Source organism: Rhinoraja longicauda, chromosome 36 (genome assembly GCF_053455715.1).
Source record: "Rhinoraja longicauda isolate Sanriku21f chromosome 36, sRhiLon1.1, whole genome shotgun sequence".
Classification (NCBI taxonomy): Eukaryota; Metazoa; Chordata; class Chondrichthyes; order Rajiformes; family Arhynchobatidae; genus Rhinoraja; species Rhinoraja longicauda.
In genome coordinates, this window is record NC_135988.1 from 11,708,330 (window position 1) to 11,723,908 (window position 15,579).

Consider the following 15,579-nt stretch of genomic DNA (forward strand, 5'->3'; position numbering starts at 1 on the left):
GAGCCAAAAAGACCGAGAAAGAGAATACCAGCAGAAGGAACGGTAAGATGCATCTCCTCCCTACATCGTAGATTAGTGGTGGTGGAAATTCCAACCAGTAATCTATCTATATACTAAAACTCTCGTTTGTTGTTTGTTTGTTTGTTTGTTTGTTTGTTTGTTCCTGAACTACAGCCAGTACGGTACACACGATAGGCGCGACAATTTTAGGCCCACCTTACTCACCGTCGTCCCTTTGGTGCTAATGGAAGACGTTTCATTGAAATCGGTGTTATATTTTTAAAGTTATTCACATTTAAAAGTTTAAATCTATCTCCTAGGGAGAGAGGGAGGGGGAGGGAGGGGGAGAGTGGAGAGGGGAGGAGGGAGTGGGGTGGAGAGGGGGAGGGTTGGAGAGGGGAGGGAGGGAGGGAGGGAGGGAGGGAGGGGGGTGGAGGGAGGGGGAGGGTGGAGAGGGGGAGGGGAGGGAGGGTGGAGAGGGGGAGGGAGGGAGGGGGGTGGAGGGAGGGAGGGTGGAGAGGGGAGGCAGGGAGGGGAGGGAGGGGGGTGGAGGGAGGGAGGGTGGAGAGGGGAGGGAGGGAGGGAGGGGGAGGGTGAGAGGGGGAGGGAGGGAGGGAGGGGGAGGGTGGAGAGGAGGGAGGGAGGGAGGGAGGGAGGGAGGGAGGTGGAGGGGGGGTGGAGGGAGGGGGGAGGGTGGGGAGGAGGGGAGGGAGAGTGAGGGGGAGGGGGAGGAGAGGGTGCTGCACCAATGCAGGAGAGGTTTGGGCCGCACTAGGTCCCCTTGGTCTATATGATCTAGATTTCACACAGAGCCGCATCCTGCCACTCCCTCTTCTCCACTCTCCCTTCGGGCAAATTATTCCATCCTAGTTTAAGGTTTAGCTGCCATCTCTGTTTGAACAGCTTCAGAGACCGCCCTGCACGAGCAAATCCTCCCATTAAACTTCCCACTCTCGAATAATAATAATAATAATAATAATAATAACATTACATTTGTATAGCGCTTTTCTAGACACTCAAAGACCGCTTTACATGGTTAAGTAAGACATAAAAACAAGTAAATAAACGAACAGAACGGGATGAATAAGGTGAAGCGACGGTCAGTGGTTGAAGGCAGTGTTGAACAGGTGAGACTTCAGTGATGTTTTGAATGTGGTGAGTGAGGAGGAGTCTCTGATGGTTTGAGGTAGTGAGTCCAGAGGGTGGGAGCAGCGATGGAGAAAGCAATGCAACTAAAAAGTAAATGAAAAGCACTGACGGGAGACAATTAATTCCACAACATGAGAAAAAATGCATGATTACTGAACATTGCTCCTGCAGTTTAGTTTAGTTGAGAGATACAGGGCCTTCAGCCCACCAAGTTCAGCGCAACTTGCGATCCCCGCACACTGGCATTATACTGCACACTGTGGACAATTAACAATTTTATACCAAAGCCAATTAACGACATGCCTGTACGTCTTTGGAGTGCGGGGGGAAACCCATGCAGGGAAACCCCCCAGGGAAAACCCATGCAGGCCACGGGGGGACAATAGACAATAGACAATAGGTGCAGGAGTAGGCCATTCAGCCCTTCGAGCCAGCACCGCCATTCAATGCGATCACGGGGAGAAGGTACAAACTCCGTACAGACAGCGCCCGTAGTCAGGATCAAACCCAGGTCCTCTGGCGCTGTGAGGGCAGCAAACTCTTAGACAATAGACAGTAGGTACAGGAGGAGGCCATTCGGCCCTTCGAGCCAGCACCGCCATCCAATGTGATCATGGCTGATCATTCTCAATCAGTACCCCGTTCCTGCCTTCTCCCCATACCCCCTGACTCCGCTATCCTTAAGAGCTCTATCTAGCTCTCTCTTGAATGCATTCAGAGAATTGACCTCCACTGCAACGAATTTCAGAAGCAGAGTTCAATGAGAAAACATTAATGCGTCCTGTCATTTTTATTCCCCCCCCCCCCCCCCCCCCCCCCGCTAAGCTTTGATTGCTAGAGTTCCTTGAGTTATTAAATTGTGGAGAACCCAGGATAATCCTGTAACGGTCGATCGAAGAGGCCAAGAGGGAGGGCACTGCTGACGATTTAGTTCTTGTTTTCTGGAACGTCGTAGACTGACGGGAGACTTGGTAGAAGTACATAAAATAACGAGAGGCGTAGATAGGGTAGACAGTCAGACCTTTCTCCAAGGGTAGAAATATCCAACACAAGCGGGGCATAGCTATAAGTTGAGATGGGGAAAGTTTAATCGAGATGTAGGGGGCAAATCTCTTTACACAGAGAGTGGTGGGGACCTCGAACACATGGCGAGGGGTGGTGGAAGAGGCAGATACGAATGTGGCATTTAAGAGGTTACTAGACCAAGTAGTTACTAGACCAAGTTGGGCCCAAAGCTCTCCTGCATTGGTGCAGCACCCTGTCCTCCCCTCTCTCCTCAACCCCCCCCCCCTCCCCTCTCCCTTCTCCCCCACTCCCCCCTTCCTCTCTCCCTCCTCCCTCCTCCCCTCCCCTCCTTTTAAACTTTAAAATGTGAATAACTTAAAAAATATAACACCGATTTCAATAAAACTACTTGCATTAACACTAAAGGTGGGCCTAAAATTGTCACGCTATCGTGCACCGTTTTGGCTGAAGTTCAGTCACAAACAAGATAACAAACGAGAGTTTTAGTATATAGGTTAGACAGGCACATGGAAGAGCTGGGAATATGGGCGTCACGGTGGCGCAGCGGTAGAGTTGCTGCCTTACAGCGAATGCAGCGCCGGAGACCCGGGTTCGATCCTGACTACGGGCGCTGTCTGTACGGAGTTTGTGCGTTCTCCCCGTGGGATTTCTCCGAGATCTTCGATTTCCTCCCACACTCCAAAGACGTACAGGTTTGTAGGTTAATTAGCTTGGTAAACGTAAAAAAAGAAATTGTCCCTAGTGGGTGTAGGATGGTGTTAATGTGTGCAGGGATCGCTGGTCGGCACGGACCCGGTGGGCCGAAGGGCCTGTTTCCGCGCTGTATCTCTAAAATAAAATAAACTAAACTTTAAGGCAGATGAGATCAGTTTAACCTGTCAATAGATAATAGACAATAGGTGCAGGAGTAGGCCATTCAGCCCTTCGAGCCAGCACCGCCATTCAATGCGATCATGGCTGATCACTCTCAATCAGTACCCCGTTCCTGCCTTCTCCCCATACCCCCTCACTCCGCTATCCTTAAGAGCTCTATCCAGCTCTCTCTTGAAAGCATCCAACGAACTGGCCTCCACTGCCTTCTGAGGCAGAGAATTCCACACCTTCACCACTCTCTGACTGAAAAAGTTCTTCCTCACCTCCGTTCTAAATGGCCTACCCCTTATTCTTAAACTGTGGCCCCTTGTTCTGGACTCCCCCAACATTGGGAACATGTTTCTTGCCTCTAATGTGTCCAATCCCCTAATTATCTTATATGTTTCAATAAGATCCCCCCTCATCCTTCTAAATTCCAGTGTATACAAGCCCAATCGCTCCAGCCTTTCAACATACGACAGTCCCGCCATTCCGGGAAATAACTCAGCACAGTCATTGTGGGATGAAGTAACCGTTCCTGCACTATCCTGTTCTGTGTTCTAACCCAAGAGATGCTTCTCCACACGGCTGACTTGTTTCTGATGATTGATCACCCAACAGAACCATTTTGTGCACGTCTGTTTATCACAACCGATGTGGGGAAATTTCTATGGAGATCAGGATTTTGGGTCATTTATGCGCCTTAACTTTAGACTTTACTAAAGATTTCAGAGATTCAATGTGGAAACCAGTCCTTCGACCGTCCGAATCTGCACCACCCAGCGATCCCCCCGTACATTAGCACTATCCTACACACTCGGGACAGTTTACATAGGCCAACTAACCTACATACCAGAGATAGACACAAAACCCTGGAGTAACTCCGCGGGCCAGGCAACATCTCTGGAGAACAAGGAATAGGTAACGTTTCGGGTCAAGACCCATCTTCAGTCTGAAGAAGGGCCTCGACCCGAAACGTCACCTATTCCTCGTCTCCAGAGATGCTGCCTGACCCGCTGAGTTACTCCATCTTTTTGTGTCTATCTTCGGTTTAAACCAGCGCCTGCATTTAACGCCTACACAACCTACAAACCTGCACGTCTTTGGAATGTGGGAGGGAACTGGAGCACCAGGAGAAAACCCACGCGGTCGCAGGGAGAACGTACGAACTCCGTACAAACCTTGATAACAGAATCAAGGGATTATGGGGAAAATGCAGGAAGTAGGGTGCTGATTCTGGATGACCAGCCATGATCATATTGAATGGCGGTGCTGGCTCGAAGGGCTGAATGGCCTACTCCTGCACCTACTTTCTATGTTTCTATCGAAGATAGACACAAAAAGCTGGAGTAACTCAGCGGGACAGGCAGCATCTCTGGAGAGAAGGAATGGGTGACGTTTCGAGTCGAGACCCTTCTTCAGGCTATGTTTCTTTTTCTTTGTTTCTATGTTTGATCCAAAAGTCATCAGCGTGAGAGAGGTGAGGGGCGTTTCTACCAACGTTGCTTGCGGAGATTAAGCCGTATTTTTGGTCAACTTCACTTCGGAAGATGTGGGGGTCGTTGCGATTGTTGACCTTTCCCGTGACCGAACTCCTCTTGGGTTTTCCCCACAGATCGACTGGAGGCGGAGGCGGAGGCGGAGCCGAGGCCGACACTTCCCAAGGTCCTGGGGGAATCGTTTCTCCAGGACGTCCCGTGCACGGAACTCTTCACCAACATCCCCCGCTGCAGGGACTGCTGGCCGAGCCGCAGCCGGAAGGGGCTCGAGTCACTGCCGCTCGCCTGCTCCTGCAGGTTCATGCACCTCCGCAGGTACGACACGCGCCGAAGCACGGGGGAAGGTGGGCCGGAGAGGGGACGCGGGGGGAATCGCCGCTGACCTCAGCGGACGTTTGGGCGGCCACGGTAGCGCAGCGGTAGAGTTGCTGCCTTACAGCAAATGCAGACCCGGGTTCGATCTCGACTGCGGGCGCTGCCTGTACGTTCTCCCCGTGACCTGCCTGTACGTTCTCCCCTGGACCTTCCCTCCAGAGATGCTGCCTGTACGTTCTCCCCGTGACCCGCGTGGGTTTTCTCCGAGATCTTCGGTTTCCTCCCGCACTCCAAAGACGTACAGGTGTGTAGGTTAATTGGGTTGGTAAATGTAAAAATTGTCCCTAGTGCGTGTAGGATAGTGTTAGTGTGCGGGGATCGCTGGTCGGCGCGGACCCGGTGGGCCGAAGGGCCTGTTTCCGCGCTGTATCTCTAAACTAAAGTTTTATTAATGACAATATGTCCTCTTGCTAATTCCTTTCACCAGCCAATGTCCATCAGACCTCTGTTCTGGCTCATAAAATCGATCTGATCAGTAACAGTAATCGGACTTTGCTGGCTTTGCCTTGCACTAAACGTTATTCCCTTATCATGTATCTGCACTCTGTGGACGGCTCGATTGTAATCACGTGTTGTCTTTCCGTTGACTGGATAGCGCGCAACAAAAGCTTTTCACTGCACCTCTGCACACGTGACAATAGACTGTAACTGTAAGCTTGCATTCATGTGGCATAGAGTCATGGAGTCTAACAGTGTGGAAACAAACCGAAGATAGACACAGAAATCTGGAGTAACACAGCGGGTCAGGCAGCATCTCCGGAGGGAAGGTACGGGTGATGTTTCAGGTCGAGACCCTTCTTCAGCCTGAAGAAGGGTCTCGACCTGAAACGAAACGTCACCCTTTCCTTCTCTCCGGAGATGCTGCCTGACCCGCTGAGTTACTCCAGCATTTTGTGTCTGTCTTCGATTTAAACCAGCATCTTCAGTTCTTTCCTCCCCTCTCTTCCCTGTAGTGCAGGTGGATGAGGGTGATCTTAAAGAGATGTATAAAATCATGGGATTTTACACACCTGCTGGAGGTGGTAGTTGAGGCGGGGACTTTCGCAACGTTTAAGAAGCAATTGGGAACTTGCATGGATAGGACAGATTTAGAGGGATATGGGCCAAATGCAGGCAAGTGGGACCACTTGTAAATGGGGCCTGTTGGTCGGCGTGGGCAAGTTGGGCCTGCTTCCTTGCTATATCACTCTATGATCCGCTGCATTACTCCAGAACATTGTGTATTGTGTTTTGTCAGCCATCATCTGCAGTTCGTTGCGTACGCATCACACTGAGACAGATTTCAAACCAAGAAGTTATCCGTACACGTTCAAGTCAGAGTCTGGCTTCTTGTCGTGTGTACAAAGAGAGGTGAGGTGGAGGAACAATGAAACTCCTGCTGCTCACTCTTCCCTGTCCTGCCGTTCCCAGGCTGTCTGTCGGCCGCAATGGTGGCCTGAAGGTTGAAGGGTTCTCCACGGAGGAGCAGGTCAATGAAGAGATGCCGCTGGAGTCACCGACCGGCGCCGCCGACACTGGCCTGGACCCTGACACTTCAGCCTACATCCTGGGGCACGTTGGCGACCTTTTCTGCGGCCTGGTGCTGTCCGAGCAAGGACTGCTGGAGAGGATCGGCAAGAGCTACGATGGTAAGCACGTCAGATTCTGGAACGGTCGTAAGTCAGGGTTTCCAGCAGCCGGCTGCACGCGTGACACCGTGCCAAATCTCACCGCTCTGCAGAGACGGCATCTCCCAGCGGAATGTGCCAACGTCACGCGGCATGCCTTGCACAAGGCACGGAGAATAGTGCACGCAGCCCAGACCATCACACACATCAAACTCCCTTCCATTGACTCCATTTACACCTCACGCTGCCTCGGCAAGGCCAGCAGCATCATCAAGGACGAGTCGCACCCCGGCCACTCCCTCTTCTCCCCTCTCCCATGGGGCAAAATGTACAGAAGTGTGAAAACGCACACCTCCAGATTCAGGGACAGTTTCTTCCCGGCTGTTATCAGGCAACTGGACCACCCTACCACAACCAGAGAGCTGTCCTGAACTACTATCTATCTCATTGGAGACCCTCGGACTATCTTTGATGGGACTTTGCTGGCTTTACCTTGCACTAAACGTTAACCCCTCACATACCTCTACACTGTAAATGGCTCGATTGTAATCACGTATTGTCTTTCCGCTGACTGGTTAGCAGGCAACCAACGCTTTTCACACTACCTCGGTACACGTGACATGAATTAAACTGAGCTGAGACGCTGCCTTCTATGTCCGCTGCTCCTCTGCCAAATCTTCCTCTCTTTCCTCTCGTGACTTTGACTCTCAGTGGGGCTACTATTCTACTGCCAACTGTCCGTTCATCTTCTAAGTGTCCATACGCCACCCTTGTGCGGAGAGAGGGCGAGCCTTTTGTTCACGAGGGACCAGAGGAGGGTGAGGAGAATGATCCCAGGAATTCCCCCCTCCTCGTTCCCCTGTACCGGGCAAATTTTAAATTTAAACCTTAAATTTTTAAATTTGAACCTTAAATTTTTTTATTTGAACCTTAAATTTTTAAATTTGAACCTTAAATTTTTAAATTTGAACCTTATATTTTTAAATTTGAACCTTAAATTTTTTAATTTGGACCTTAAATTTTTTAATTTAAACCTTAAATGGGCAGCATGGTGGCACAGCGGTAGAGTTGCTGCTTTACAGCGCTTGCAGCGCCAGAGACCCAGGTTTGATCTCGACTACAGATGCTTGCTGTCTGTATGGAGTTTGTACGTTCTCCCCGTGACCTGCGTGGGTTTTCTCCGAGAGCTTCGGTTTCCTCCCACACTCCAAAGACGTGCAGGTCTGTAGGTTAATTGGCTGGGTAAATGTAAAAATTGTCCCTAGTGGGTGTAGGATAGTGTTAATGTGCGTGTCGGCATGGACCCGGTGGGTCGAAAGGGCCTGTTTACGCGCTGTATCTCTAAACTTAAATTATTTGTCCAGTTCCATTTTGAAAGTGCTGAGAGTCACCAGGGTCACTGGGCACTAGAACGATGCCAGGGATGATTGGGTTAACATATGATGAGCGTTTGTTGGCACTGGGCCTGCACTCGCTGGAGGTTAGAAGGATGAGGGGGGAACCTCGTTGAAACTTCCCGAATAATGAAAGGCCCGGGTAGAGCGAATGTGAAGAGGATGTTTCCACTGGTGGGAGAGACTACGACCAGAGGCCACAGCCTCAGAATAAAATGGTATACCTTTAGATAGGAGATGAGCAGGAATTTGTTGAGTCAGAGGGTGGTGAATCTGTGGAATTCATTGCCACAAACGGATCTGGAGGCCAAGTCAATGGATGTTTTTATGGCGGAGATTGACAGATTCTTGATTAGTACGGGTGTCAGGGGAGAAGGCAGGAGAATGGGGTTGAGAGGGAGAGATAGAACAGCCATGATTGAATGGCGGAGTAGGCTTGTTGGGCTGAATGGCCTAATTCCGCTCCCAGAACTTCCAACCTGATGAACTTATGCAATTTTCAGGATGTGGACACGATAATGGCATCAATGGTCGGCGTGGACTCGGTGGGCCGAAGGGCCTGTTTCCACGTTGTATCTCTATACTAAACCAAACTAAACTAAGCTGCTACTTTTCATTAAAATTTAATCTGCCCATATTCTGTGCATTCTGCCAGTCTCTCAAAGTCTCACTATTATCTATCTTCCTTGCCGTTGACTTGCACTTGTTTTGCCCATTATTGTCCACAGGCAGTGGAGGTCAATTCGCTGGATGTTTTCAAGACAGAGTTAGATTTAGCTCTTTGGACAAAAGGAGTCAAGGGATATGGGGAGAAAGCAGGAACGGGGTACTGATTTTGCATGATCAGCCATGATCATTTTGAATGGCGGTGCTGGCTCGAAGGGCCGAATGTCCTACTCCTGCACCTATTTTTCTATGTTTCTATGTTTCTATAACTGTTTGAAGATTTGCCCAGCGCGTCCCATTTGACACAAAAAGCTGGAGTAACTCAGCGGGTCAGGCGGCATCCCTGGGGAAAAGGAATAGGTGACATTTCAGGTGGAGACCCTTCTTCAGTCTGCAGAAGGGTCTCGATCCGAAACGTCACCCGTTCCTTCTCTCCAGAGACGCCCGCCGCCTGACCCGCCGAGTTACTCCAGCTTTTTGTGTCTATCTTCGGTTTAAACCAGAAGCTGCAGTTCCTTCCTACATATCCTTGGCTGTCACTGAATGTACACAATGGGTCACAGCTGGCCGTGCGTCTGGGATGGCTGGATAACTATCATTGACTCGTCCCCTGCATTTACCAGTAGGAGTGCATTGTTTCTCCTCCGAGTTGCTAGTATGGTTAAACGGATCCCCCGCAGTGCCACAGATCGGATCTGAAATCAGCTGCTGGATGAGGCTCCAGTAGTGCACGAACCAACTGAGAGATGGTTATTGGTGCGTCCACGTTTTTTGTTTTCAATCAACAGGGGCCATTGCTTGCAAGGCACCAAATGGAGAGAAGGAGGAGAGGTGTGACTGCTGCCACGCTGTGGTGTTCAACCTGCACTGGACCTGCCTGCAGTGCGGGTTTTTTGTTTGCATGGAGTGTTACAGCATGAAGAAGAAGAAATGCACTAGGAACGAGAAAGGTAACTCGATGTTTGTCTGTGTGTGTCAGTGTGTGTGTGTAGGTGCGCGCGCGCTCGTGTGTGTGTCTGTGCGCGCGCGCTCGTGTGCGTGTGTGTCAGCGTGTGCACGTGTGTGTGCGCACTCGTGTGTGTACGCGTGTGCGTGCACGTGAGTTTGTGTGCGCGCTGGTGCGTGTGCGCGCGCGCATGTGTGAGTGCGCGTGTGGGTGTGTGCACACGTGTATGAGCACACTCGCTCCGTGTGTGTGTGTCCCCTTTTTTGTGTGTGAATGTGTGCTTGTGTGTGTGTGTGTAATTGCGCGCGTGTGTGTGTGCGTGCGTGGGTTTCTGTGTGTGTGCCCGTGTTTGTGTGTGAATACACGCTTGTGTGTGTGCACGTGATTGTGTGTGTGGTTTGTGTGCGTGTGCCGGCGTGAGTGTGAGTACACACTCGTGTGTGTGTGTATGTTTGTAATGGAGGAGCAGCGGGCTGCAGTTATGACTGGCAGCTCAGCCATGACTCACTGTTGATTCACACGTCACTGAGTCGGGAGGTGATGCTTTATGTTCCAGTCTGCTGAACCCTCGCATCAAACACTCTGCTGCAGCCTTGATGAATAATAACAACTGGCACCTTTCACTAGCCTGAGGTCGCAACTGGTCTATCAGCTGCCTCCAAGTGACCGCATGTCAGGATTCTGAATTCAAGTAAAGGAGCTCTTTGGCATCACTTAAAATCACTATCTGATCATTATCTCTTTGCTGTTGTGTGGGGACTAGTTCTCATGGAATCACACAGCACAGACCCAGGCTCTTCGGCCCAACCTGTCCAAGTCGAACGAGATTGCTGACTGTGTTTCCTACATTGTGTGTGGTTTACACCAAAGATAGACACCGTGTGCAGGAGTAACTCAGAGGGTCAAGCAGCATCTCTGGAGAAAAAGGATATAGGTGGCGTTTTGGGTCTGTGTTATTGTGTGACGTGTTTCAGACATCAAACGTAGTACTAACGCATAAAACATAAACTACCAAGCACTTGACGCATGGTAGTGTGAAAGGCACTGTGAAAATGCAGATCTCATCCAAGTGCAATTAAACTGGAATGATAGGTTTCATTTTCCAAGCTGAGTAGCCGAGAGTGATACTCCATTTACAACACACGCTGCCTCCGCAAGAACCAAGGACCTGTCACTCCACTCTCCCAGCTGGCAAAAGATATAGGAGTGTGAAAACACACACCTCCAGATTCAGGGACTGTTTCTTCCCACCTATTATCAGGCAACTGAATCATCCCACCACAACCAGAGAGCAGCGCTGAAGAAGGGTCTCGACCCGAAACGTCGCCCATTCCTTCTCTCCTGAGATGCTGCCCGGCCCGCTGAGTTACTCCAGCATTTTGTGAATAAATACCTTCGATTTGTACCAGCATATGCAGTTATTTTCTTACACTACTTTCTTCTTAAGCCCTTTGCTCCTCTAGGGAGCATCAGCCATTGACAAATGTCCTCCACCTCACCCGGTTGTTGGCGGTTCTTTCGAGATCTCCCCAGTTGAGCCCACTCCCGGACACCTCTTCTCCAGCTGTTCCCTCTTTTCCTTTTTCCGAGTGGGTTCCATTTCAGGGCTTGCCGGGTGATGTTTGTGGCAGGCTTTCTGAGGGTGTGTCCAACCCAACTCCATTTCCTCCTTCGAATTTGTACGTCAATGGGATCCTGGCTTGCTCTTCTCCACAGGTCCACAGTGCTTACTTTGACTCTCCACCAGATGTTTAGTATTCTCCTGAGGCAGATGTTAATGAACGTTTGCAGCCTTGTCCCGTATTTGGGAGTGAGGAAGTTGCCAACCCTAGTCTGAGGTGCCATTTTTCGACACCTATGAGGCTTTGATATACCCCCCCCCCCGGCCTCCCACCCCCTCTTTTGCTGCTTTGACAATCTCTCGTTTGTTTGTTTGTTTGTTTGTTCCTGAACTACAGCCAAAACGGTACACGATAGCCCGGCAATTTTAGGACCACCTTATTCACCGTTGTCCCCTTGGTGCTAATGGAAGAAGTTTCATTGAAATCGGTCTTATATTTTAAAAGTTATCCACATTTTAAAGTTTAAATCTATCTCCTAGGGAGGGAGGGGGGAGGTTGAGGGGAAGGGGAGGGGGGTGGAGGAGAAGGGGAGGTGGGTGGAGGAGAAGGGGAGGGGGGTGGAGGGAAGGGAGGAGGAGGAGGGAGGGGGGGAGGAGAGAGAGAGGGGAAGGGGGGTGGTGGAAGGGGGTTGGAGGGGGGAAGGGGAGGGTGGGAGGGAAGGAGGGGGTGGGGGGAGGGAGGGGTGGAGGGAGGGGGTGGGGGGGTGGAGGGGTGGAGGAAGGGGGTTGGAGGGGGAGGGGAGGGGGGTGGAGGAGGGGGTTGGAGGGGGGAGGGGAGGGGGGTGGAGGAGGGGGTTGGAGGGGGAGGGGAGGGTGGGAGGGAAGGAGGGGGTGGGGGGAGGGAAGGAGGAGGGAGTGGGTGGAAGGAGGGGGTGGGGGGGTGGAGGGGTGGAGGAAGGGGGTTGGAGGGGGAGGGGAGGGTGGGAGGAGATGGTGCTGCATCAAGGCAGGAGAGGTTTGGGCCCAACGGGTCCACTTGGTCTAAGAAGTATAAGAAAATAACTGCAGATGCTGGTACAAATCGAAGGTATTTATTTCACAAAATGCTGGAGTAACTCAGCAGGTCAGGCAGCATCTCAGGAGAGAAGGAATGGGTGACGTTTTGGGTCGAGACCCTTCTTCAGACCACTTGGTCTAGTATGTTGTATTTTTCATCTGATTGAACTCCAGCTTTGAGCTTCCCCCTTGTCCTGGGTTAGCCCTGGGTTAGCCCTGGGTTAGCCCTGGGGTGCGGGCTTTGATGAGCCTGGAGCTGGTGGACACTTCCCCACTGCTGTGTTGTGGAAACAGCACGCACCACTGAACGCGCAAAGTGGGCTGAATGAATGAATGAATGAATTGCTGCATTAATTATTGATGTCCTTCATGGACTTAGATCTGCAGCTGGTATCTGCTCCAGGCCTCCGTGACCCGCCAAAATGCGATCGATTCTTAATGGGCCATTAGGGATGAGCATTAAATGCTGGCTGCCGCTTGTGAGCAAATAATGAAACGGTTTTACATTTCCAAATTTTATCTTCAGTGCAGTTCAGTTCAATTTATTGTCACTTGGCATGGTGAAAAGCTTTTGTTGCGCGCAATAGACAATAGGTGCAGGAGGAGGCCATTCGGCCCTTCGAGCCAGCACCGCCATTCAATGTGATCGTGGCTGATCATTCTCAATCAGTACCCCGTTACTTTCACTGTTACTTCATGTATGCCTGGACCAGCAGACCCCAAGTGCCCCCCGTTACCCAAACGTTTACGAGTTTCTCACCATTTAAACATATTCTTCTTTTGCTGCCAAAGTGAGCAACCGCGCATTTTCCCCACATTTACTCCCATCAGGCACCAAACCCCTGGCAGAAGCAGGATGATTGGCATCAGAGTGCCCTGGACCAGACCGGACCTGCCCTCCACCCTGGCCACACACTCCTCTCACCACTGCCATCGGGAAGAAGGTGCAGGAGCCTGAAAACTAACGTCCAGGTTCAGGAACAGCTTCATCCCTACAGCCACCAGGCTGTTAAATACAACCTACAAATAAGCTCCGAACCACATAGACTTGGGGGCATTGGTTCTGTCTTTTTGTACTATCATATCATATCATATATATACAGCCGGAAACAGGCCTTTTCGGCCCACCAAGTCCGTGCCGCCCAGTGATCCCCGTACATTAACACTATCCTACACCCACTAGGGACAATTTTTACATTTACCCAGCCAATTAACCTACATACCTGTACGTCTTTGGAGTGTGGGAGGAAACCGAAGATCTCGGAGAAAACCCACGCAGGTCACGGGGAGAACGTACAAACTCCTTACAGTGCAGCACCCGTAGTCAGGATCGAACCTGAGTCTCCGGCGCTGCATTCGCTGTAAAGCAGCAACTCTACCGCTGCGTTACCGTGCCGTACCATTATTGTTTGTTTGATTTTGTGTGTGTGTGTGTGTGTGTGTGTATCTATATATTTCAGTCTGAAGAAGGGTCTCGACCCGAAACGTCGCCCATTCCTTCTCTCCTGAGATGCTGCCTGACCTGCTGAGTTACTCCGGCATTTTGTGATACCTTCTTTTTCTCTTGTTTATGATAATGTTTACAGAGTACAATATTTACATATTCTGTGGTGCTGCTGCAAGTAAGAGTTTCATTATTCTATCTGGGAACATGTGACAGTAAAACACTCTTGGCTTGCCTTGCCTTGACTTAGTGTAACATGACTTTAAGACAACAACCGGCCACAGACCTGTCACCTTGTCTGAGCATGAAATGACAACACGGTGTGTTTAAAGAAATCGGCACGAAGGCTTTGGGGAACTGCCTGAGAAAATATTGTTCTGTCGGCTGCCCTGTGACAGGATGTCCTCCATGTTTGCCAGATTTCTGACGTGATTCCTATTTCCTTTCAGAGAGGGGCGATGAGTTAATGACCTGGCTGAAATGTGCTAAGGGACACAACCATGACGTAAAGAGCCTGCAGCCAACACAGCTGGTTCCTAACACCGGTAAGAGCTGAAGAACTAAACATAGAAACATAGAAACATAGAAAATAGGTGCAGGAGTAGGCCATTCGGCCCTTCGAGCCAGCACCACCATTCAATGTGATCATGGCTGATCATTCTCAATCAGTACCCCGTTCCTACTTTCTCCCCATACCCCCTGACTCCGCTATCCTTAAGAGCTCTATCTAGCTCTCTCTTGAATGCATTCAGAGAATTGGCCTCCACTGCCTTCTGAGGCAGAGGATTCCACAGATTCACAACTCGCTGACTGAACTCTCTGGACTCCCCCAACATTGGGAACATGTTTCCTGCCTCTAACGTGTCCAACCCCTTAATAATCTTATACATTTCGATAAGATTTAATAATCTTATACGTTTCGATAAGATTTAATATTCTTATACATTTCGATAAGATCATCAGATCACCTGTCACCAGTAAGAGGTGTACCAGAAGGGCTTTGCTCATTCACATTCCCAGTCCAAGAGTGGGATTTAATCCTTGCACCAAGATTTGCTGTCTGACCTCGGTCCTTCCAGACTCATTCGTCTTGACCGAAGCTTCTCTCTCTCGCAAGAAAATCCAGTCATTTATCTGAAGCCATTGTGAATCTTTGATTGCATGGAGGAAAAATAGGTCGGCAATCGGCAGGCTTGCACTCAGCATAGAGTTGGTCACGGATGTGAGGCACAGCACAGCTGGGAGGTGGAGACATTGAGATAGCCAAGAGGCCCTTAGATAGACACAAAATGCTGGAGTAACTCAGAGGGTCAGGCAACATCTCTGGAGAAAAAGAAATAGGTCACGTTTCGGGTCAAGACCCATCTTCAGTCTGAAGAAGGGTCTCATCCCGAAATGGCCACCTGTTCCCGTCCACAAACTCTCAGGGAAGTTTCAGAAGCGCGGAAACTTGCCAAACTCTGGGATCCAATTTCTCCCGGTGACCGCGTGGGTTTTCTCCAGGTGCTCCGGATTCCTCCCACACTCCGAAGATGCGCAGGTTTGCAGGTTAATTGGCTTCTGTAAATTGCCCCGAGTGTGTAGGACAGAAGTAGCGTACGGGTAGCGTACGGCGGCACGGTGGCTCAGCGGTAGAGTTGCTGCCTTACAGTGAATACAGCGCTGGAGACTCAGGTTCGATCCTGACTACGCCGTCTGTACGGAGTTTGTACGTTCTCCCCGTGACCTGCGTGGGTTTTCTCCGAGATCTTCGGTTTCCTCCCACACTCTAAAGACGCACAGGTATGTAGGTTAATTGGCTGGGCAAATGTAAAAATAAAAATTGTCCCTAGGGTGTGTTAATGTGCGGGGATCGCTGGGCGGCGCGGACCCGGTGGGCCGAAGGGCATGTTTCCGTGCTGTATCTCTAAGCTGAACGAGACAAAAGCTCGACAAGGGACTAGCACCTTCATGAGGAGGGAGGGGGGGGGGGGGAGGAGGGGGAGGAGGAGGGAGGGAGGGATG

The 15,579-nt window shown here is 50.6% G+C and overlaps 1 protein-coding gene across 1 annotated transcript in view; it reads left to right on the top strand.

Annotated features, from left to right (window-relative positions):
- LOC144610285 (putative JmjC domain-containing histone demethylation protein 2C) overlaps positions 1–15,579 on the top strand; it is a 50,952-nt gene that overhangs the window by 768 nt on the left and 34,605 nt on the right. Inside the window, exons 3-7 of the mRNA XM_078428874.1 lie at positions 4–42; positions 4,643–4,841; positions 6,312–6,529; positions 9,357–9,518; positions 14,025–14,120. Coding sequence (XP_078285000.1) covers positions 4–42; positions 4,643–4,841; positions 6,312–6,529; positions 9,357–9,518; positions 14,025–14,120 — 714 coding nt within the window. The remainder of the gene's footprint in view (positions 1–3; positions 43–4,642; positions 4,842–6,311; positions 6,530–9,356; positions 9,519–14,024; positions 14,121–15,579) is intronic.